This window comes from Vulpes lagopus, chromosome 2 (assembly GCF_018345385.1).
Source record: "Vulpes lagopus strain Blue_001 chromosome 2, ASM1834538v1, whole genome shotgun sequence".
NCBI lineage: Eukaryota > Metazoa > Chordata > Mammalia > Carnivora > Canidae > Vulpes > Vulpes lagopus.
This window is the reverse complement of record NC_054825.1, coordinates 39096549-39121091: the sequence shown is the minus strand read 5'-3', so window position 1 is coordinate 39121091 and position 24543 is coordinate 39096549. Positions and strand designations below refer to the sequence as shown.

At 44.9% G+C, this 24543-nt stretch overlaps 2 protein-coding genes across 3 annotated transcripts in view; one reads left to right on the top strand and one right to left on the bottom strand.

Annotated features, from left to right (window-relative positions):
* The window catches only part of MARCHF8 (membrane associated ring-CH-type finger 8), a 198847-nt gene extending 174551 nt beyond the window's left edge, over positions 1-24296 (top strand). Inside the window, exon 8 of the mRNA XM_041742523.1 lies at positions 24167-24296. Coding sequence (XP_041598457.1) covers positions 24167-24174 — 8 coding nt within the window. The 3' untranslated portion in view covers positions 24175-24296. The remainder of the gene's footprint in view (positions 1-24166) is intronic.
* The window catches only part of ALOX5 (arachidonate 5-lipoxygenase), a 57291-nt gene that overhangs the window by 18766 nt on the left and 13982 nt on the right, over positions 1-24543 (bottom strand). For both annotated transcript variants that reach the window (XM_041742515.1, XM_041742516.1), the window contains exon 4: positions 8651-8773. In XM_041742515.1, coding sequence (XP_041598449.1) covers positions 8651-8773 — 123 coding nt within the window. The remainder of the gene's footprint in view (positions 1-8650; positions 8774-24543) is intronic.

The following is a 24543-nucleotide window of genomic DNA, read 5'->3' as shown; positions in this document are numbered from 1 at the left end:
AGGCCTCTGAATACTCCCTGGGCAACAGGTAGCTGAATCCAGGACAGCTGTGAGGGTGCAGCTGATGGGCCTTGAAGAACCAGGACACAGACAGGCACCTGTGCTTATCTTCCTACTGCGTCTCCCCGTGAAGGAATCTGACTACTGCCCTCGAGAACAGTCTATAGGGCCTCCAATCCCATCCATGCCTGCTTTCATCCACACCTTCATTCATTCATCAAACTTTTGCAGCCCCCAGCCCCCACTTGGTGCAAGCTTCCAGGCACAGAGTGCCCTAGCTGCTGTGCAGCTACCCTAGCTAGTCTCCTGGAGTTTTAGAAGATTTGCAGTTTGATTGACTTTATCCCTTATCTACTTTCTGCCTAATCCTGGCTCTGTGCCTGGTGCTGAGGGAGATAGTTTTCCCAATGCTCATTATGCGGGGTAGCAAAATAAGCCAGGACAGAAGCATGATAAATTCAAAATGCAGGCTGGAGGCACTAGAGAGTGAGATCTGAGTGGTCTGAGCAATCCTGGGGGCCTGCTGGAGGAGGTAACTGTGGGATGGGCCTGGGAAAGGTAGGGAATCGTGAAAGAGGTATCCCAGACTTCCCTCCTAACTCGAGCAAGGTACAGGACAGAGGTTAGGAAATTCCAGCCAGTGCTCATGTGACACCCTCTGCCTCAGTCTGGCACACCCACAGCTGAGGGTACCAGGCAGTTATCCTATTTCATCCCCACCGCCCACTCCAGAGTTCAAGCCCCCTACTTGTGCTGCCTTTCGTACATGCTCACTTGGGGCCTTTGCGTGTACTGCTCCCTCTGCCTGGAATGCCCTGTGCTCCTTTCTTCTCCTCCTGAGCCTCGGGGTTGAGTGTATATGCAGGGCTTGCCTAGAGTGCCCCCAGTCCTCCCCTGACCTCAGGGAAGTTGCTCCTTCCCTGCCCAGACCAGGCTGCCCCATGACACTGTCTCAGCAGCGCCGATGGCAGATTCTGTACAAAGGCATGTATATGGCTCTCGGCCTCTGCCTGAAGCACCAGGAGGGCGGGCTGAGTCCGCATGCTCAGCGCTGAGCCTCGGCCTCCAGGTTCCCGGTGGCTCGGGCAGCCTGGATTGCTGGGAGGGACAGCAGGTACCTGGGGCAGGAGACCCCCCTCCCCATCCAGCCACCTCCCCAGCAGGGCCAGCAGACCTAACCCTGCCCAGAGGAAGCAGCCCTAACCTGTGCAGGTCCAGGGCTGTCCTGGGACCTGCTCCTTGGGGGGGGGGGGGGGTGGCGGTTGGGGGACAGGGGAGGTGCTGGCTGGGGCCTGAGTGTTGTTGCAGGAAGGTGTGCGAGTTCCAAAGCCACCTCAAGCCTTTCCCATCAGAATCAAAGGATGGAGGTTTGGGTGTTTTGTCCCAAGCGGACCTGGCTGATGGGGACATGTGGCTGCCTCATCCCAGGGAAGTGACAAGGGAGCAGGCATGAGGGCAGCGAGTCTGAGTGGCTGAATGCAGGGACTTAGTAGGCAAGCAGGAAATGCAGGGGCCCCTCCCAGCCCTGCCAGACACAGGAAAGGCACGTGAGGCAGAACATGACACCTATGACTCCCCTTTTGCTAGATGGTCCCCCCTCCATCTAGCAAATGTTTCTCCTCTGCACCAGCCCTCCCCCACCTCCCAGGAGCCGGAGGAGCCCATGCTGGGAATCCCTAGGGGCCTCGACTTCTCTTCTGTGAGTGGGATGAAGTGGCTGCCTGCAGGCTATCGAGAGGCAGTAGTGCCTGGAAGGTGCTGGAGTGCAGCCTGGACAGTGTGGTGCACTCAGCAGGTGCCCAGCACCTCGGGGCTGGAGAATGATGCTGGACTGGTTCTCCAGGCCCCGCTGGTACCGTCAACACTTTTACCCTAGCCCCTCCCCAGGAAGGAGGAGCTTTGACAAACACGTTTGGGTTTTTTTTGTTTTTTTCATGACTGCTTATTTTCCACACATGCTTTTGGGCCTCACCACAGTGAGGCAGGCCCCTGGCTAAGCCTTTCAGGACTGTCACCCCTTCCTCTGCCAGCATCCACTGTCCTCCTCCACCTCCCTTGTCAGCTGAGCCTCCTGGGACAGAAACCACTGGTAAACCAGAGGAGTAAGCCTCACTGTGACATCCACTTCAGACTGGGTGTGGAAAAACACTCATTTCTGAGAGAGGAGAGGCCTTCCCAGGTCTCAGCGGTCTTGGCAGTCCCCCGCCCTCCTCACCCCAAGCCCAGTGCCAGATGGTGCCCAGGAAAGAGGTACCGAACATGGAGGGATCTTGTGGGGAACCGAGAGTGAGTCATAGTCCTTGGCTCATCGTCTCCCCAGCTGGGTCTCTCTGACCTCGAAAGGTTGGCATGAAAACAGGGTGGGGTATAGCCGTACTCAGAGGAAGCCACCGATTCAGGAAGAAGTGGAGTTAGGAGGAAAATATTTGCATGTCATCTGGAGGCAAAATATTTCTACATGCTTATAGACAACTAGAATATTGGGACCAAGGATCTGTTATTGCATGAAGAGGATCCTGCAGCCTCAAGAGTGCACCTGGCTCATTCAGGGTCACACAGCCAGGCGGGGACGTGCACTGGGCTGCTTGCTGTGCCAGGAGAGGGCTGAGCCCTTGCCTCCTCTGCTTCCCCTGCTCCTTTCCTTCTAGCAGCTTCTCCATTTTCCACCTCACAGTTTTGTTGTTTGGAGTGGGAGGCAAAGCTTACTGAGGAGGGCTGGCCTCATCCCAGCCAGAGCAGGCAGCTGAGATGAGACAAGTTACCAGATTTACCCAGAAGTGGCATGGAAACAGAACTGCCCAAACCTGGAGGTTCGATGGGGAAGGTCTCTCTGCTGACCTCAGCCACAAGTCTGTTTTCCTCAGGCAGGACTAGGTTTAGCCATGGGCAGAGTGGCACGCTATGGAGTGGGCTACAGGGGCACAGGCTAGCGAGGCCCTGGGGCTGAGCGTCCTCTCTCTCTCTGGAACTGTCCGCCCAGAGCCAGGGGCTGGGCACTTGGGTGTCTTTTCCCCATCAGACCACTAGGGGGCTGGACCCGGGGTCTTGGACTCTCCCTCCTCCCCCACCCAAGTGCTGGCGTCTGGCCCAAGACTGGATGGGTCTGGGAGTCCCTGAAAGATGGCAGCTGAGATGGTGCTGGGAGCACAAGGTGTCAAGGGCCTGGCCTAAGAACCCAGCCCCATTGCTTCCCAGACACGTGGCCTTGGGTAAGTCCCTGATCTTGCTGTGTCTCCGTTTTCTCACCTGTGAAATGGGTACAATGACAGTCCCTGCCTCACGGAGTCGACATAATGCACAGAAAACTCTATACATAAGAAGAGTTCAACAAACATTAGCAAGTAGTGCCATAATGGTCACTCACTGTTAATATTAGTCTGCACTAGTGCCAGTCGGCACTGGCATTCTGAGGAACCAGCAGACAGGCTCAAAATCTTGTCCGCAGCACAGCACTTTACCCCCCTCCTTTCCCTGAGGCTTCTTGTTCTATTCCTCTTTCCTCCTTCACACCCAATTCATGGAAGAATCTTCACCTACTCACTCCTTTTTACTTCCTGTCCGCTTTGCCTCCAAAAGTGCTCTCATCCAGGGCACCAGTGACTTCTTAGTGGCTGCATCCAAAGGGCCCTATAGTTGACTCTAAAGTCCCCTGATTTCTCTAGTGCATCTGACAACCAACTCCTTTTTTCTTGACATTAAAATGCTGAGCCTCTTGGACCACCATGGTCCTATTCCCCTCCACCCCCCTGCCAGGTAGAGGCTGAGCTCTTTGCCCCATTCCTGTCTTGATAGCCTCAGCCCCTCTTCCCCACATAGGTTTCTACTCTGGTCCCCTGGCTCACCAGAATTCTCACTGCCTAAAATGCCATCCCCTCCACTCCTCCAATCAGTGTAAGTTCCTATGTATCCTTCAAAACTCAGGTTGGGCATCTTCTCTCTTGGAAAGCATTTTTCTGATGCTGTCCCCCCAGAGTTACTTCCTCCCTGCCTCAAGTTCTCCCAGCACCTCTTCCCTAGGGAAGAGCTACTACATGCCATTGTATGTAGTATCCATTGTATGCAGCTATCTACAACTTGGTCTCCACTAGACTCTGAGCTTCTTGGAGTTGGGACCAGAGGGCCACTTTTGATTCATCTTGGACCTCACCCCCAGGAGCTCCATAAACATTTGTTAAAGCAGGAGCAGCAGTAGCTCCCCCAGCCCTGCTTGCACAGGCATAGAGGAAGCCCAGAAGAGCTCGCAAGTGGGCAGTGACAGTGCCTGAGGAGGCAGCTCCCAGCTGGGCTCCTTCCTTGGGCTCAGGAATGAGGAAAGAGTCCTTCCAAGCACCCAGAATGGATACACTAGAGGGAACTCGCCTATGGCATATCAGACATCACCATGGGGGCATCACATAGGTGAGTTCATGGAAATCTCATAACAATTCCAGCAGTTAGGCATCATCAGCCTCATATCGTAGGGAGGAAACTCAGGGTCAGGACACTGAAACGACTCTCCCAAGATGACACAGCTAGAATTTTTATCAACCCTAGCTGCTGGGCTCTAAATAGGCAGCCTTTAGTTTTTGAAGGGTGATGAATCATGGGTTGATACTTATTGCTATAATTCTAAGAGATCAATAGATTTTTTTTCCCAAGAAAGCAAAATACAACCTCACTATTCTGAGTCTGGTCCAGGAACCAGCAGCACCAGCATCACATGGGGGCTTGCTGGGAATACACACTCGATCCCCATTCAGACCCAATGATCAGAACTTGTGTCTACCAATGTCTCATGCGGACCCACATGCACATGAATGTCTGAGAGATGCTGTCTGGACCCACACTCCCTCACCAGGCAGCCTGGCTGCTTGTCCTTATTATCTTAAGCAAGGAGGCTTGGAGCAGCTGCCCGGTGTCCTGGAGGAGCCCAGCTGCCCTAGAATAAACCTTGCCAAAAGAGCCACATTCAGTTAAAATTGCACCTTCCTTTATTGAGTTTGTTTCATAGTAGAAATCAGTATTTTCTTTTTCTACTCCCAGGACAGGCTTGAGGTAAGTGTGGGGGAGGGGCACAGGAGAAGAAAAGGCAAGGTTTGCTGGTACCTACAAGAGTTCTAGGGTCCAGACATCCAGCAGGCGCTACATAAATGGCAGGTGAGCTAAAGAGCAGAGAAGGACACAGGGAAGCCAAGAAAAGGGAAAGGTTCTGCCTCCTGTCCCCCAAGGGCCACCTGCTCTGGGAGGCCTCCAGCCCACAAAGGAAAGCCAGTCTGAGGAGATGGGAGAGCACAGGGATATTAAGCAGGTTTTTTTTTTTTTTATGCCAGGGTTTCTCAAGGCCTTACAATCCTGGGGGGCAGGGGTTCACAGTATGCTCCCCAGACCAGCAGCATCAGCAATCCCTGGAGTTAAAATGCAGATTATCAGGTCCTGCCTCAGCCCTCCTGCATCAGAAACTATAGAAATGGGTAGAGAAATCCTGATTTTTAACAAGCTCTCCAGGGGATTCTGATGAGGTTGCAATGTTTTCCAAAGTAATTTGACCACAGAACAAGCTCTTTTATAGGGAAACCATATTTTATGCTTTGTGTTATGTCTTCTTTTATGACCCATTTTTAACCACACACGCAAAAATGCTACTTTAGCAAATATAACTAAAATGTCTCAGGTCTAACTTAGGTGGGAATATCTCCTCTACATTTCCCAACATATTTATCTTCCAATGGGATGCATCTCTGACTGTCTAACAAAATTCGATAGAGGCAAACAGGGTTAATATACAGACAGACATGCAGACATCAGTTGGAAGAAGCAGGAGATAGTTTTTAAAACTTCCAATATTAGGGGATTTTGGGTGGCGTTTGTTAGATTAAGGGGGAGGACACTATTATCTACGAGTATTCTGGTGATGTGCAGCCAACTTGCAGCCAACTTGTTTCTGAGCTGGGGTGGTAGTAGGAGGGCATGGGGTCTTCTTTCTGCACAGAACTCATGGCTTTAGTTTCTGGAGAAATGAAAGGCCCCACCGTGGGCCTCACTATGCTGCTTCCCTGCTTTCCTCCTCCTCCTCTGCTGGAACTGCCCCCAGCCAGTGTCATCCCTTCCGTCCCTTCTAGGCTCCTGCTCTTCAGCATCTCAGGCGCCTGAGCCTTCTCTTCACCACCAACTCCTTTCAAGGAGCCACACATGTGATTTTGTCTGGCCTTCAACTGGCAGCAGTGACCTGTGTAGGGGGCTGGGAGCAGGCAGTGATCGGGGCTATGGCCAAGGGGCTATGGTCCTACTCCTCCTGGCCCTCCCCAGTACACGACCTCTGGCCCTCGGCCTGAGCCTGCAAGACATCACCGGAGGCTACACGGGGCTCTTGACCTCAACGAGACCCCCACGCTGGGCTCGTCTACCCCACTCCTTCCCCAGCTGCCCTATGTAATGACCACTTTGTTTCCCTGATCAGCCAGATGCATAGGTCAAGGATGCCTCAGTGTCTCCTAATTTTGACCTGAATCCCAGGTCCATCCACACCACAACCTGCATTCTTTCTTCACTCCCCTAGTCCCTCTTTGGTCACTCCCTTCACCACCTCTGGGTCCTCTCATCTGACCCTTGGAGGCTGCCAAACCAAGCTCTCACATCTCCCCGAACTCTGCAAATGCAGGTCTGGAGGAGTCCGGGCAGACTGTGGCAGCGCTTCTGATGCTGCCTACCTAGGGAGCCATCTGTGGTTACAGTGAGGTGTCCCTGGTGACCTCATGGAGAAGGGTGCTCCTTCAAGGAGCAGCCTCCACCTGATTCCATCTGATGGGAAATGCACAGGAGGTGAAGGTTTGAGCACCTTGGTCTTGGTGCGAGGCTGGCCACCTCCTCTGGAGCTCAGTCACATTTCTGCACTGTTCTACCTTACTAGGAAGGAAGCTCTCTTTCTCAATTTCCTTTAAAGGGACATTCCCTTATCAGACCACCAACTTCCTGCAATCAAGTTCTAGTCTGTAAACACAAGTGGTGAGTAAACACACAAGCTGTTCCTCCTTCAATACCACCAGGAAATGTTACAAGCCACTTGATTCTGTGAAAAGGCCCAGCCACAGCTGACCTTTGCATAAGGTACCCCCTCTGCCAGAGCATCCTTGTCCCATTCTTATAGGCCCCTGCCTCTGTCTGCCTGGTTGGCTGCAAGGCCAGGCCAGATGCCTTTCTGCTGTGAAGACTTCCTGGGTTCCATAACAAGATAACACCAGACAAAGTGAAGGATCCTCTGTGAGTCCTTGAGGGCAGAGGCCAATCTGAGGGAGCAAGTGTGTGATGATGGAGACCTGGGTCCTGGCTGGCCTGACCCAATTACTAAGAATGGATGGAAACTAATGCTGTTTTGAGGGAGAACCTTCTCTGTGTGGGGTTGACCTATGTGGCCTCATTATATTCTCACAACAACCCTGGGTAGGATCTGTGGTCTCATTCTTCAGATGAGACACTGAGGCTCTGAGAAGTTAGCTTCCCTAAGATTACCTTCCACTGGCCCAGAGGCCTCTCCCATCCTCCCCTCATCTCCTCAGGGTATGGGGTACATTGAGCTACCTCGCTGAGGTCCAGTCCCCTTGACTCAGGATGTACCCTCCTCAAATGTAGAGAGCACATCTCTAATTTCCTTCTTAGAACCTCATTGTCCTCAGCCAGCAGAGGTAGGGCTTAGCTGGCCTGCTCAGCTGTGCTGTACCAGGAGGGGCTGAGGGCCCATCTCACGATTCCTTTGCTATGTTCCTTTGCCAAACATTCCATAACTCAAGGGGCCAAGTTACATGGCAGATGTAGAGAAGGATGGGCTATGGTATCATTGGAGAAATGGTGGCCTGTGTGGCCAGTACTGGGGAGCATAAGGGAGGAGACATCACTCAGGTCCAGGGGCTTCTAGGAGCTTCTGGGAGAAGGGCCACCTCATCTAGGTCCTGAAAAATGATGAGTTTTTCATCATTGCAGATGTTGGTGTGAGAACTCCCTAAAGTGTCAAGATACAGCTCAAAGTCTCCTCTACTGGCCCTGGGATGGTGCTGGGGCTCCATATGTTTTAACGAGCACCCCAAGAGTTTCAGTAAAAGCGCTGCAGTAATTCAATCACAAAGAAGGAGCACAGAACTCAAATCTCTGTTGTTTATCAGCCAGGGCTATTGGACAAGTTCTGTGACTTCCTTATTCCTCAGATTCTTCAACTGCAAAGTGATAATAATAACCATGCCTGCCTCACTGGGTTGCTGTGACAGCCAGCCTGGGGATGGGTGTCAGTGGTCAGCGCAGGCATGGTGGCCATTTTTCCTGCAGAGCTTTGCTATCTAGGTACAGCCTGGGCCCTGTCCACCCTTGAATTGGCCATGGGAGGATGAGATATGGGTGGGGATGGGACACTTCAAGTAAAGACCTCTACTTTGGGCTGACAACAGAGCTATGTTTGGTGTCTGGAGTCATCCAGGTTTTAATTTTGTTTAGATACAGGCCACCCTGTGGTTGTACACTGAGGATCCAGTATGGCCAAGATACAGTCAGATGATTTGGAAAAAGGTGCCCAGCTGAGCTGCTTCCCTATCCAAAGCACCCCCCCCCCAGAAAGGAGTGAGGATCTCACTCGCAGCCCCAGCCCCTGGAGGAGCTGCCCAGCATCCTTAGATTCTTGGAAACTCACGCTTTAGAGTAGTTCAGAACGAAGTCCACACCCTTCTCGCTATCAAACTGGATGTCTCGGGGTAAATCCTTGTGACATTTGGCATCAATACTCAAAGGGAAGCCAGGGTTCCACTCCATCCACCTGAGCATGAATAAAAAGAAGAAAACTGCATCAAATGCTTGGCCTTTGGGTTAGCCCTCTCAGACTAAAGGCTGCTCAACTGGTCTGAGGATGTGTCTTCTATTAGGTCAACGCATTCTAGCTGAGTGTGTATCCTGGGGAGTACGGACCCCTCCCAGGGGCTGGCAGTAGCCTGCTTTGCTGTGCCCAGAGCATCACAGTAGGAGGTCTGAGGTCCCCTGAACCTGAGACTGGGCTCACGGCAGAGGAGTAGTGAATGGTCGATGTTTACCAGTGTACAAAAAGAAGCCGAAAGGAAGCATCAGAAGACCTCACCCAACTGCAATCTCTCCCCTGGCATAGAGAAGCCTTGATGATCACTGGAGGCAGAAGTGGTTGATGCTACCCCACTTCTGGGCTGACCTGGACAGCTAGTATGCCCCCTGCTCAGTCAACACACCGCTCGCTGCACTGTGTTTGGTATCTGGGGAATGGGGGCAGGGTCATGTCCAGGGCAGCAGGGTGGTTCGATGAGGAGCTTCAGGCACAGACCACTGCTAGTGGTAGGCTTAGTCACTGTTATAACCAAAATAGCTTCCCCCAAAGACAGGCCATGCCAAAAATTTCAGGTCCTGGTGTCCTTGAAACTTATCCCACAGCATTGATCACTTACATCTTTTTTTAATTTTACTTTTCTTAAATAAATACTTTATTTTAGAGGTGCATATGTGCCTGTGAGCATGGGGTGGGGAGGGCATAGGGAGAGGAAGAGAGAGACTCTCAAGCAGACTCCCCACTGAGCACAGAGCCTGACACGGGGCTGGATCCCACAACCCTGAGATCATGGCCTGAGCTGAAATCATGCTTAACCAACTGAGCCACCCAGGTGCTCCTTAAATTTTACTTAAAGATTTTTTTCTTAAACTTTTCTTTCTTTGCTTATGCAAAACCCAAACTAACCAAAACTGTCTCTTTAGCATAGGGAGAATGATCTCATATTTCTTTAAAAAGCAAAATTTACAATCTGGTTAACAGCTTTTCCCTTTGTATTCCTAATTTCCTTTTATTAAAATCTCCCTTGGGATGCCTAGGTGGCTCAGTGATTGAGCACCTGCCTTCAGCTCAGGTCGGGATCCTGGGGTCCGGGAATCAAGTCCCACATCGGGCTCCCTGCCTATGTCTCTACTTCTCTCTCTGTGTCTCTCGTGAAACAATAAATAAAAGCTTTAAAAAAATCTCTCTTATGTAAGGAAAGTAAAACACCAAGAGTTGAGGTCATAAAAAAGTCTGGAGTCCGTTTTTTTTTTTTAAGATTTTTTATTTATTTATTCATAGAGAGGGGGCAGGCAGAGACACAGGCAGAGACACAGGTAGAGAGAGAAGCAGGCTCCATGCAGGGGGCCCGACGCAAGACTCGATCCTGGGTCTCCAGGATCACGCACCAGGCTGCAGGCAGTGCTGAAACGCTGAGCCACCGGTGCTGCCCTGGAGTCCCTTTAATATCATCTTGCCTTTTATTTATTTATTTTTGAATTATTATTATTTTTTAATGGAGTTCAGTTTGCCAACATATAGCATAAAACCCAGTGCTCATCCCGTCAAGTGTCCCCCTCAGTGCCCATGACCCAGTCACCCCAACCCCCACCCACCTCCCTTCCACTACTACTTGTTCATTTCCCAGAGTTAGGAGTCTCTCATGTTTTGTCACCCTCACTAATATTTTCACTCATTTTCTCTCCTTTCCCTTTATTCCCTTTCACTAATTTTTATATTCCCCAAATGAATGAGACCTTATAATGTTTGTCCTTCTCCGATTGACTTACTGCACTCAGCATAATACCCTCCAGTTCCATCCACGTGGAAGCAAATGGTGGGTATTTGTCGTTTCTAATGGCTGAGGAATATTCCATTGTATACATAGACCACATCCTCTTTATCCATTCATCTTTCCATGAACACCGAGGCTCCTTCCACAGTTTGGCTATTGTGGACATTGCTGCTAGAAACATCGGGGTGCAGGGGTCCCAGCGTTTCATTGCATCTGCATCTTTGGGGTAAATCCCCAGCAGTGCAATTGCTGGGTCGTAGGGCAGGTCTATTTTTAACTCTTTGAGGAACCTCCACACAGTTGTCCAGAGTGGCTGCACCAGTTCACATTCCCACCAACAGTGTAAGAGGGTTCCCTTTTCTCCACATCCTCTCCAACATTTGTGGTTTCCTGCCTTGTTAATTGTCCCCATTCTCACTGGTGTGAGGTGGTATCTCATTGTGGTTTTGATTTGTATTTCCCTGATGGCAAGTGATGCAGAGCATTTTCTCATGTGCTTGTTGGCCATGTCCATGTCTTCCTCTGTGAGATTTCTCTTCATGTCTTTTGCCCATTTCATGATTGGATTGTTTGTTTCTTTGCTGTTGAGTTTAATAAGTTCTTTATAGATCTTGGAAACCAGCCCTTTATCTGATACGTCATTTGCAAATCTCTTCTCCCATTCTGTAGGTTGTCTTTTAGTTTTGTTGACTGTTTATTTTGCTGTGCAGAAGCTTCTTATCTTGATGAAGACCCAATAATTCATTTTTGCTTTTGTTTCTCTTGCCTTCATGGATGTATCTTGCAAGAAGTTGCTGTGGCCAAGTTCAACGAGTGCGTTGCCTGTGTTCTCCTGAGGATTTTGATGGACTCTTGTCTCACATTTAGATCTTTCATCCGTTTCGAATTTATCTTTGTGTATGGTGTAAGAGAGTGGTCTAGTTTCATTCTTCTGCATGTGGATGTCCAATTTTCCCAGCACCATTTATTGAAGAGACTGTCTTTCTTCCAGTGGATGGTCTTTTCTCCTTTATGGAATATTAGTTGACCATAAAGTTCAGGGTCCACTTCTGGGTTCTCTATTCTGTTCCATTGATCTATGTGTCTGTTTTTGTGCCAGTACCACACTGTCTTGATGACCACAGCTTTGTAGGACAACCTGAAATCTGGTGTTGTGATGCCCCCAGCTATGGTTTTCTTTTTCAATATTTCCCTGGCTATTTGGGGTCTTTTCTGATTCCACACAAATCTTAAGATGATTCGTTCGAACTCTCTGAGGAAAGTCCATGGTATTTTGATAGGGATTGCATTAAATGTGTAAATTGCCCTGGGTAACAGTGACATTTTCACAGTATTAATTCTTCCAATCCATGAGCATGGAATATTTTTCCATCTCTTTGTGTCTTCCTCAATTTCTTTCAGAAGTGTTCTATAGTTTTTAGGGTATAAACTCTTTACCTCTTTGGTTAGGTTTCTTCCTAGGTATCTTATGCTTTTGGGTGCAATTGAAAATGGGATTGACTCCCTAATTTCTCATTCTTCAGTCTCATTGTTAGTGTATAGAAATGCCACTGATTTCTGGGCATTGATTTTGTATCCTGCCACACTGCCAAACTGCTCTATGAGTTCTAGGAATCTTGGGGTGGAGTCTTTTGGGTTTTCTATGTACAGTATCATGTCATCTGCAAAGAGGGAGAGTTTGACTTCGTCCTTGGATTTCCTCTTTCTTTTAAAGAGTCCCCCTTAATATTTCTTGCAGAGCTGGTTTTGTGGTCACATATTCTTTCAGTTTCTGCCTATCTTGGAAGCTCTTTATCTCTCCTTGTATTCTGAATGAGAGCCTGCTCCTGCTCAGCTCGGGGCAGGAGCGTCCTTGCTGTCCTTTGCCCTCCCGGCCTCTGCCTGTCCTTGGGTGAGCGCCGGATCCTGGGCTGTGGCCAGCGCCCTGGGTTCCGGGGCCTGCACTGCTGCAACAGCCCCCTCCGTGGAGCCGCCGCAGGAGCTGCTCCCAGGCCCAGCCGGGCGCGCCCTCCAGCCCTTTAGGGAGCTTGGCCCACAGCGTGTGGCCGCTCTCCCCAGGGCGCAGGTGCCTGTTAGTGTCCTAGGGAGCCCGCGGGGATCCCCGCCCTCCTGGGTCCTGCTCTAACTCCCTGCCGGCCCCTTTCCACCCGGGAAGGTTGGTGCAGCTCCTGCTCCTCCGGGACGGGGCTCTCCTGTCCTGGGGGCTCTCACCCCGCGGCCTTAGCCCAGCTCGTCGGGCCCCCCCCATGCCTTTTTTATTTTTTAATTTTTTTTTCATCTTCCTACCTTGATAGCTGAACTCTTCTCACTGTAGCGTTCCAGCTGTTCTCTCTTTAAATCTCAGACTGAATTCATCGGTTTTCAGGATGATTTGAAATTTATCTAGGTAAGTTGGTGGGGACAGGTGACTTGGGGACCCTACTTTTCCTCCATCTTGCCCCGCCTTCATCTTGCCTTTTACTGTCACAAAAATCCCTATGGCTTTTTTGTGCAGTCCTATTGGTCCAGTAGGACTCCATTAGGACCACAAGAGCCAAATAGGAACTGGATATGATCCATCAGAGCAAATGCATTTTGAAAAGCATTTTCTGTCTCGCAGCACTGCCATTTCTCATTGATGGTTTACCTATAAGATTCCATTTTCCTAGACTCTAAGAAAATCTTCTATATTTGTTATATTTGATTTAACACCACATTAACAGAATACAATGGAGACAAGTGTACAAGTGTACAACATCCTAATCTACTGATGTTTCCCCCTCTTATTTTATAAAATTCATTTCCTGGGAACTCCTGTCTCTCACTGCTGTCGCCCCACCTCCTGAGTGGGCAGCACTGATGGATGAAAGTGCCCGGCCAGGGTGGTCAGGAGACTATGGCCTCTGAGTGCATGGAGACAGCACAGTTGTGAGCTTGCCACCAACATCTGTGTCCCTCCCACTGTAGGCCACTGCTACCTGAAACACCTGACCGGCTAACCTGCATGGGGGCCAAAGGCCTTCATGTCCTCCGATAAACAGGCAAATTAAAAAAAATCACACTCCACTGAGGAGGACCAAGTTGAACAACCAGGCAGAAGGAAGAAGAAGCAAAAAAGACATTTAATTTCTTTGAAAAAAGGAGAAATGTTAAAGAGATGTGAGTAAAGGAAGTAGTTAAAAGACTTTCTCCAACAACAAAACATGATTTCTGAATTGAAAATTCAATAGAGAAATGGGAAAAGAGAATAGTTCCTGTGAGATCTAATTTTGTCTCCTGGACAAAATGTATTCATTCAATAACTAGTTACTGAGAACCTGTCAGGTGTCAGGCACTGATCTGTGCAAAATGGAAGAAAATGTAACACAAATACAGAACAAAACCACAAAGAAATGGAAACTACGATGGGGATTAAGGAGTGTACTCTGGGGATCCCTGGGTGGCACAGCGGTTTGGCGCTTGCCTTTGGCCCAGGGCGCGATCCTGGAGACCCGGGATCGAATCCCACGTCGGGCTCCCGGTGCATGGAGCCTGCTTCTCCCTCTGCCTGTGTCTCTGCCTCTCTCTCTCTCTCTGTGACTATCATAAATAAATAAAAATTAAAAAAAAATTAAAAAAAAGGAGTGTACTCTGTTGTGATGAGCACTCGGTGTTATATGGAAGCAGAAGCACTGAATATTGTACATCTGAAACTAATATGACACTGTATGTTGACTACTTGGGATTAAAATTAAAAAAAAAAAAAGAAAACACAGGAGACATGAAAGGCAGGTATAGAAGATTTAACATGCAGAGACTAAGATCCAAAAGGAGGGAGAGGAATATATGGAGAACCAAAAATCCAGAAATAAGAGAAAAACTTTCTTAAATTGAAAACACTTCAATTTTCTGAGTAAGTCCCAGGTGGAAAAGAAAAGGGGAAAAGGGCATGTATAGTTATATACTGATTAAGTGTTAAAATGCCAGAGAGAGGGAAGATGTGTTTGTGTGTGTGTGTGTGTGTGTGTGTGTGTGTGTGTGTGTGTGTGGTGGTGGGGAGCGTGGAGTGGGGCAGAAAGACAAAAGGAGGTGGGGGTGGAGAGAAGGGAGAAGGGGAGAGGGAGCAGGGGGAGAGAAGGGGAGCAGGAGAGAGATGCTCTCACAAGCTCACAAGTTTCTGGGAGAAGAAAATAATCGACTTATCATTAGGTTTCTCATTTTATACTGAAAATGAGGAGACAGTGTGAAGTATTTACAGACTTCTTTTTAGGTAGTCATCTAAGTCAAGTAATTGGTGAGGGCAGGAGAATTTTTGGGAGGTAGAGACAAGCATCCATTCAGGTATTATATTACCCCCAAACCTCTTCTGAGGAAATTAACTGAACAAATTCAGTCTAAACCATTAGAATGAACCATAAAATTCTGAAATATAGTAAAAAGTGTTCATCAGAAAACAATAGCAAGTATAATATTAAATTAACAGAAATATCAAAGGCTTTTCTCAAAAATCAAAACCATCATTACTACTATTACTTGTTTTGGGAATTCCAGTTATGAAATAAGGAAAAAAATACAGTGATGTAAATAATGGAAAATAACAGATAAAATTATCGTCATTTAGATAATCTGAACGAATGACTAGGTAACTAAAAAGACCCACTAACAAAAAAGATTAGTGCCAGGCAGCCCGGGTGGCTCAGCGATTTAGCGCCGCCTGCAGTCCAGGGCGTGATCCTGGAGACCTGGGATGGAGTCCCACATCGGGCTCCCTGCATGGAATCTGCTTCTCCCTCTGCCTGTGTCTCTGCCTCTCATTCTCTCTCTCTGTGTCTCTCATGAATAAATAAAATCTTTAAAAAAATGATTAGTGCCAATATAAGAGTTTAGTAAGTTGTCAATACAAAATATTTAAAAATGAATAATATATCTTTATCCCAGCAATATTTATTTACAACTAGAAGAATATCCTGCTCGGAATGGTACAAGCTATAATTTCCCTTGTATAAAGGACCCAAGGAGGAGAAAAGTCTGCAAGAAGAAAATTAGAAACTCTACAGAAGGTCATTCCACAAGACCTAGATGGGAGGGAAAGACACATTGTGTTCTCAGGCAGGGGCGGGGAGGGCTGAATGTCATTCAGTACATAACACATTTATATGTAATTCAAAGCAATGCTCATCATGAAAATTTTAAAAGAGAATGACAGAGCTATTAACATATATTAGAAAGATATAATATTCAAAAGATGGCACTGAGTTGCAGAAAGAAAAACAGACTAAGACGAAAAGTCCAGAAACAGCTCCAAGAAAATATGTAAATATGATATGAAACTAGCTAACGCTTATCAAGTGCTTTCTATGTGCCCCAAACTATTTCTATGAATTTTCATGGTTTAATCTATTTAATTCTCTCAAAACCCTGGGTGGTAGTTCTTATTTATTTATTTATTTATTTATTTATTTATTTATTTATTTATTATTTTTAATAATGAATTTATTTTTTATTGGTGTTCAATTTGCCAACATACAGAATACCACCCAGTGCTCATCCCGTCAAGTGCCCACCTCAGTGCCCGCCACCCAGTCACACCCACCCCCCACTCTCCTCCCCTTCTACCACCCCTAGTTCGTTTCCCAGAGTTAGGAGTCTTCCATGTTCTGTCACCCTTTCTGATATTTCCCACTTATTTTTTCTCCTTCCCCTTTATTCTCTTTCACTATTATTTATATTCCCCAAATGAATGAGACCATATAATGTTTGTCCTTCTCCGACTGACTTATTTCACTCAGCATAATACCCTCCAGTTCCATCCACATGGAAGCAAATGGTGGGTATTTGTCATTTCTAATGGTGGAGTAATATTCCATTGTATACATAAACCACATCTTCTTTATCCATTCATCTTTCGATGGACACCGAGGCTCCTTCCACAGTTTGGCTATTATGGACATTGCTGCTATAAAGCAGTTCTATTCTTTCACTCATCTTTTTTTTTATTTTTTATAAATTTATTTTTTATTGGTGTTCAATTTGCCAACATATAGAATAACACCCAGTGCTCATCCCGTCAAGTGCATTTCACTCATCTTATAGCTTGAGGGGGTGAGGCACACAGAGCCTAAACAACTTGCACAGGACATGGGGTGAGTGGCAGTAAATGGGAGCTGAGTCAGAAACTGGCTTCAGAGCCCTTGCCCATAACCACCACCCTGGGCTGGCTCTGCGCGTGGTGGGTGTCCTCCCTAGGTAGTAGGGACGAATGTAGTATGTAATAAGTAATAAGTGATACTGAGGATGCTTGACCCCTACTTCACATAATGTATAAAAATACATGGCAGGTGAATTGTGGGTGTATAACATGGCATGTTAAAGACTAAATTGTAAAAGTAGAAGACAAAAATATAGGTGTATGAATGTGACACTGGGTTGGGGAGGGCCTTCTTATGCAAAGCAGGAAACCCAAAAGAAGTAAAGAAAAGTCAATATATGTAGTTAAGAAAATAAAGAACTAAAATCTTCTGTGACAAAAGCAACAGAAGACAAATGACATATTCTATACTTATAACAAAATGATATTATCCTAATATACAAAGAACTTCTTTAGATTAATAAGAAAGACAGAAAAATAAAGCATAAACATAGGCAATTCAAAGAAGAGGCAATGCACAGGGGCATAACTCCTAGTGGTCAGGGGAATGCACATTAAAACAACAATGGAGTCCAACTTAGAGATTTTTAGATTGTTAAAAATACAAAAGATCAGCATGATTGGGTATGTTGTATATATACACATGAAACTGGAAAATTGCACTGAAGATTGCTATAAAGTTGTGGGGAAGGAGTTTTGTTAGTATTTCTTAAAATGAAACTGCTAATTTGACCCAGCAATGAGTTATGGAAATCAATCTGGCACCAGTCCATCAAGCTGCTTGTACAAGGCTGCTTCTTGCACCACTTTGAGTAATGCCACATACAGACAAACATACAGGTGGGAAACAAGCTGAATGTCCATCAATAGGGGAATGGCTGAATTCACACACAGCTAGAAATATGCGGCAATTCAAGAATGAGGAAATCAAAGAGATACGATTGCAGGACATTAGACTGACCTGAATGAAAATGTCTCAAGATGCAAAGCATGTCTCAGAAACAGTTGCTCAGGGTGATAACTGAAAGAACCTCTTTGGAAAACAATTGGCAATATCTAGAAAACTTAAAATGTGGTCTGCAATCCTGCAAGTCTACTTTGAGGAATATTCCCTGGAGAAACTATTCCATGATGGCACCGGGAGACATATGAGGAAGCTCACTGTGGTGCAGTCCACATGCCCATCAGCAGGAGAGTGAGTGAGCCTGATGGTTTATTCATACAATGATGTGCTGCAAATGAATGGATAACACCTGACTGTGTCAACTGGCTCCTCTTTAAAACAGAATAATGAGTGAACAAAGCAAGTTGTGAAGTGATTAAATATTGTTGATTGCAAACCACTCCACTGCACACTGTTCTGTGTGCATGCGCCCTCCGGAAATATGCAGTCACGGTGAGAACAGGGCAGTGCATTACCACCTATGTGGGTTTCTCCATTGCCCTTCCTGGCTGACTGAGGGGTGAGAGCCAGCTGGACCTGCAGCTTTCTAACAGATTGGAGGCTATTCTTAGTTACTTTACTTCCAAACTCTTATCTGGAACCCCAAGAGTTTATGTGAAAGAGGAACCCTAGATTATGCAGATAGTGCAGATTTGGTACAGTGTTTCCTGAACGGAAGCAGAGGAGGGTATCTGAAAAGGACAGATGAGTGGAAGGAGGAAGAAGAAATAATGATTAGATCTAAGAGAGGGGAAAACTGCTTCAACGGAAAAGCTCTTGGCCCCATCTCCCTAGGCCCTGCCAAAGCCCTATCCCTGTGAAACAAACACATCACAGAATCCACAGCTCCCTAGTAAAGTAGCATTTTCCAAAGGGTGCCTCATAGAGTACTTGTTCTGTAGATGTTTAGAATCATGTGTCAGATTCTCTTGGAAAACACTGGGCTTAAAAAAGAATTAGCACAGCCCACCAGCACAGAACTTCTCAGAATTCTCAATGTTTATGTGTACTGGGAACCTCCAGGAGGGGGATGTAATAAACAGTTTCCTGAGCTTGTCTTATCATGGGGACCAAGTTTTTGGACCACTGCTCCAGGACACACTTTGGAAAATACCGAGTTAAGACAACATACCTGTAAGACTAATTTAATTTGTCAGCCATTAACATCTTAGTCTGAATTATAGTGTAATGGGTATAACTTGCTGTCTGTTCACCTAACAGAACACAAACCAGGTTAATTCTCTGAAAGCTGTTTATCATCACCACAATCTAGCATTTCCTTCTTCCCACAGGGCCAAATGTCCATGGAGTGCTCACTGTAGGGGCTCTGACAGGTGTGGCTGAAGTGGGGAGGAAGGCTGAGGAAGGAGCATAGAAATAATAATCCTTTAAAATGGGAATGGTGGTATAGAGCTCTCAGACAATGCCTTGTGCTCTGTGCCAAATACAAAAGTCTCAAAACACATCATATGGTGTCTGAGCTGAGAGGCTCAAACACAAACGTCTTAAAACATATCACAAATTCATAAATCTTTAACATTACTCAGATTACCTTCCTTCACCTGGTATAAAGACATTAAAGTTTTATTTAAACATTTTACTATGAAATCAAATATATGAATACATGTATATTTGTATCTGTATATAATCTGTATATATATAATATATATAAGCACACACACATGCAAAAAAAATGTACAAAACAGCTCTATAACCAACATCCAGATGGAGAATCAGAACATTACCAGTACCCCGACACCACACCTGCTTTCCATCTCTATCCTTCCTTTTATGGGAATGGTTTCCATGCTATTGTCTATTGTTGCACTGCTATATAACTTTCCCCAAACAATACAACTCCAAAGTCCATGGATTGGCCAGATATCTTGTGTATGGCTTCCACTGGTCAACACTGTATTTGTGAGGCTGCCCATGTTGCTCTGTATAGCAGCAGTTCACTGACTCCTCTTCTCTTGCTTTATTGGACTAAAAAAAACCTGACATACTACACATACCTTGTAAGGAGTTACACTATAGAGGAATACGTGGAAATATGTAATGGTCATCACTTCCCAAAAGCTCCTCCACAGCCCAGGTAATCATACTGATTGTTCAGCATGATTCCTTCCATTCCTCATCCTTGGAAGGAGTCACAAACTCAGATGTCTCCACAGCCAAAGAAGGACGTGAAATATGCCTTGATGATAGACAGGTGTTGGACTGAGAAGGCCTGGGGGATGAGAGCCCTGTTTACTCAGAGCTCCACAATGATCATGATACAAATTTACAGGCTGGATAGCACACTGACCATCATTTTCCAGATGAGCACTCTAGATCATGTATTATTTCAAAACCAGCTATTTGAAATATAATTTACATATAATGAAGTTCACCCCTTAAAAATATCCAATTAAAGGATTTTTAGTATACTTACAGACTTGTGCAACCTTCACCAAAATCTAATTTTGGAATATTTTCACCCCAAAAAGAAACCCTGTGCCCATTGATAGTCCCCATCCCCCATCCCCAACTTCCTGCCCTGGGAGACCAATAATCTACTAATCTGTGCTCACAGACTTACCTGTTCTAGACATTTCATATAAATAGAATCTTACAGCATGTAGTCTTTTATAAATGACTTTTCTATTTAGCATAATGTTTTTGAGGTTCATCTATGGTTTAGCATGGATCCATAATTCATACCTTTTCAATGCCAAGGAGTACTCCATTATATGGATATACCACATTTTGTTTATCCATTTATCAGTTAGTGGAATTTAGGTTGTTCCTACCTTTGGGCTATTATAAATGTTGCTATGAATATTGTATACAAATTCGTGTGTGTGTGTGTGTGTGTGTGTGTGTGTGTGTGTGTGTAGAGATCCCTATTCTCACTACTCTTGTGTAAATACCACACACAAAAGAAAAAAAGGGGCAGAATTGCTAGTAGTCTAAGATTGGAGAAACTGCTAAATTGTTATTCAAGTTGGCTGCACCATTTTACCTTCTACCAGCAACATCTGAGGGCTCGTTTCCCCATATCCTCTCCAGTACTTGCTACTGTCTGTGTTTTTGATTCTAGTTCCTGGTGGGTGTGAGGTAGTTTCTCATGTGATTTTGATTTGCATTTTCCTGATGATTAATGGTATTGAGCATCTTTTCAAGTGCTTATTTCATATATTTTCTCTGGAGAAGTATTTATTCATTCTTCTTTATGGCCAAAATATATTCCATGGTACAGACATACCACATTTTATTTATACTATACATTCATCAGTTAACAGACATTTGGGTTATGCTCACCTTTGGTTATTATGGATAATTTAAACATTCATATACAAGTTTTTGTGTGGACATATGTTTTCACTTCTTTTAGGTATATTCCTAGGTGTGGAATTGGTGGGTAATACAGAAACTCTTTATTTAATAATTTGAGTACCTTGGGATGCCTGGGTGGTACAGTCGGTTAAGTATACAACTCTTGGTTTCTGTTTGGCTCAATCTCATGATCTGAGGGTCATGAGATTGAGCCCCCTATTGGGCTCTGTGCTCAGTGTGGGATCTGCTTGAGATTCTCTTTCCCTCTCCCTCTGCCCCTTCCACTCATGCTCTCTCTCTCTAAGTCAATAAATCTTTAAATAAAGATAAATTGAGGGATGCCAGGGTGGTTCAGTGGTTGAGCGTCTGCCTTCGTTTCAAGGCGTGATCCCCAGGTCTCAGAATAGAGTCCCTCATCGGGCTCCCCTCAGGGAGCCTGCTTCTCCCTCTGCCTATGTCTCTGTGTGTCTCTCATAAATAAATAAATTAAAAAATATTTAAAAACAAAAAGATCATTTGAGTAACTACTAGACTGTTTTCCAAAGCAGCTGCACCATTTTACATTCCTACCAGTAGTGTTTGAGAGGTTTGATTTCTCCACACCCTCACAACTCTTGTAATTATCTAACTTTTTTTATTTCAGCCATCACAGCAAGCATGAAGTGGTAATGATTTGCATTTCCCTGATGAACAATGATGTCAAGCATCTTTTCATGTGCTTACTGATAATTTGCATATCTTCCTCAGAAAAATGTCTATTCAGATGCTTCTCAATTTTTAAATTGGGTTGTCTTTTATTTTTGATTTGTAAATATTGTGGCTACAAGTCCCTTACCAGATACATGATTTGTACATATTTTATCAATTCAATTCTGTGGGTTGTCTTTCACTTTTTAAAAAAGGATTTTATTCATTTATTTGAGAAAGAGCTAGAGAGAGAAAGAGAGCACAAGAGAGGTAGAGGAAGAGACTCTCCAAGGAGACTTCCGCTCAGCATAGAGCTTTGATGTGGGGCTCAATCCCATGACCCATGAGATCATGACCTGAGCCAAAACCAAGAATCAGATGCTCAACTGATTAAGCTACCCAGGTACCGGGATCCCTGGGTGGCGCAGCGGTTTGGCGCCTGTCTTTGGCCCAGGGCGCGATCCTGGAGACCCGGGATCGAATCCCACATCGGGCTCCCGGTGCATGGAGCCTGCTTCTCCCTCTGCCTGTGTCTCTGCCTCTCTCTCTCTCTCTCTCTCTCTCTGTGACTATCATAAAAAAAAAAAAAAAAGCTACCCAGGTACCCCATTTTTTCACTTTCTTTTTGTTATCCTTTGCAGCACAAAAGTTTTTTAAAACTTTTCGATGACATCAGTTTATCTTTCTCCTTTATTGCTTATGCTTCTGTTGTCATTTCTAAAAATCATTTACCAAATCCAAGGTTATGAAATTTCACTCCTGTATTTTCAATGTTTTATAGTTTTAGCTCTCACATTTACATATTTTATCTACTTTAAGTTAATTTTTGTATGTGGTATAAGTGTCCAATTTCATTCTTTTGTCTGTGGCTAGTCAGTTGTCCTAACATTGTTTGTTGAAAAGGCTATTTTTTTCTCCATTGAATTGCCTTGCTGCCTTTGTTGAAAATTAATTGACCACAAATGTAATGGCTTATTTCTGAACTCTCAATTTAATTTAGTTGCTCTATATATCTGACCTTTTGCTTATGGCACATTGTCTTGATTACTGCAGCAGGGTAGTATTTCTGATACTGGAAATGTGAGTTCCACAACTTTTTTTTCCCCAAGATTGTTTTAACTATTCTGAGTTCCTCCCATTTCCACATGAACTTTAGGATCCGTTTGTCAATTTCTGCAAAAAAGTAACCTTTTTTGATAGGGTTTGTGTTAAATTTGTACATTGCTTTGGAGAGTATTGCCATTTTAATAATATTAAGTCTTCTGGTCCATTAACATAAGATGTCTTTCACCTTATTTAGGTCTTCTTTAATTACTTTCAACAATGTTTTGTATTTTTCATTGTATAGGTCTTGGACTTCTTTTTTTAAGCTTATTTATAAATATTTTATTCTTTTTGATGCTATTGTACATGCAACTGTATTGATCTTGTACCATGCAACTTTGCTGGCTTAGTAGTTCCAGGATGTTTTTTTTAAGATTTTATTTATTTATTTATTTATTTATTTATTTATTTATTTATTTGAGAGAGAGGGAGAAATAGCAAGAGAGAGCATGAGCGGGGTCCACAGGGCAGAGGGTGAGGGATAAGCAGGCTCTCCGCTGAGCAGGGAGTCCAAACCCAGTACCCCAGGACTAAGACCTCAGCCTAAGGTAGATGCTTAACTGACTGAGCCACCCAAGACCCTGTTCCAAAAGTTTTTTGGTGAATTCCTTCATATTTTCTACATGAAAGATTGTGTCATCTGTGAATAACAATGGTTTTATTTATTTTTCTTTAATGTGGGTGCTCTTTGTTCCCTTCTTGCCTAATAGCCATGGCTAGAACCTCCAGTACAAAGCTAATACAAGTGGCAAAGCTGACATCTTTATCTTGCTCCTGGACCTTAGGAGAAAAGCATTCAGTTTTTTCCCATTAAGTATGATGTTAACTAAATTTTTTTACATATGCCCCTTATCGGTTGAGAAATTTCCCTTTAATTCTTATTTTTCTAGTGTTCTTTTTAATTATGAAAGGGTATGGGATTTTGTCACATGCACTCTTGTGTGTCTTTTGAGATAATCATGGGTTTTGTTGTTCTTTACAGATACGGTAAGTGATTTACTTTCTTTGTTCTTTACAGATACAGTAAGTGATTTACTCTACAGATACATTAAGTGATTTTTTGGATGTTAAGCCAAACTTGCATACTTAGGATAAATCTCACCTGGTCATATTGTATAATGCCTTTTACATGCTGCTGGATCCTGTTTGCTAGTATTTGATTGCAAATTTTGCATCTATACCCATAAAAGACATTGGTATATAGTTTTCTTATAATGTCTTTGATTTTGGTATAATAGTGATCTTATCCAATGAGTTGGGACATGTTCTCTCCTCTTCTATTTTCTGGAAGAACTTAAGCAAGATTGGTATTAATTCTTTAAATGTTTGGCAGAATTAATCAGTTAGGCCATCTTGGGCTGGGCTTTTCTTTGTGGGAAGTTTCAAAATTACCGATTCGATCTTTTTGCTTGTGATTGTTCTATTCAGATTATTGATTCCTCAGGAAAGACCCCGAATAGCCGGAGAATATCAAAAAAGAAAACCAGAGCCGGGGGCATCACAATGCCAGATTTCAGGTTGTCCTACAAAGCTGTGATCATCAAGACAGTGTGGTACTAGCACAAAAACAGACACATAGATCAAGGGAACAGAATAGAGAATCCAGAAGCAGACCCTCAACTTTATGGTCAACTAATATTTGACAAAGCAGGAAAGAGGATCCACTGGAAAAAAGACAGTCTCTTCAATAAATGGTGCTGGGAAAATAGGACATCCACATGAAGAAGAATGAAACTAGACCATTCTCTTAGACCAGACACAAAGATAAACTCAAAATGGATGAAAGATCTAAATATGAGACAAGA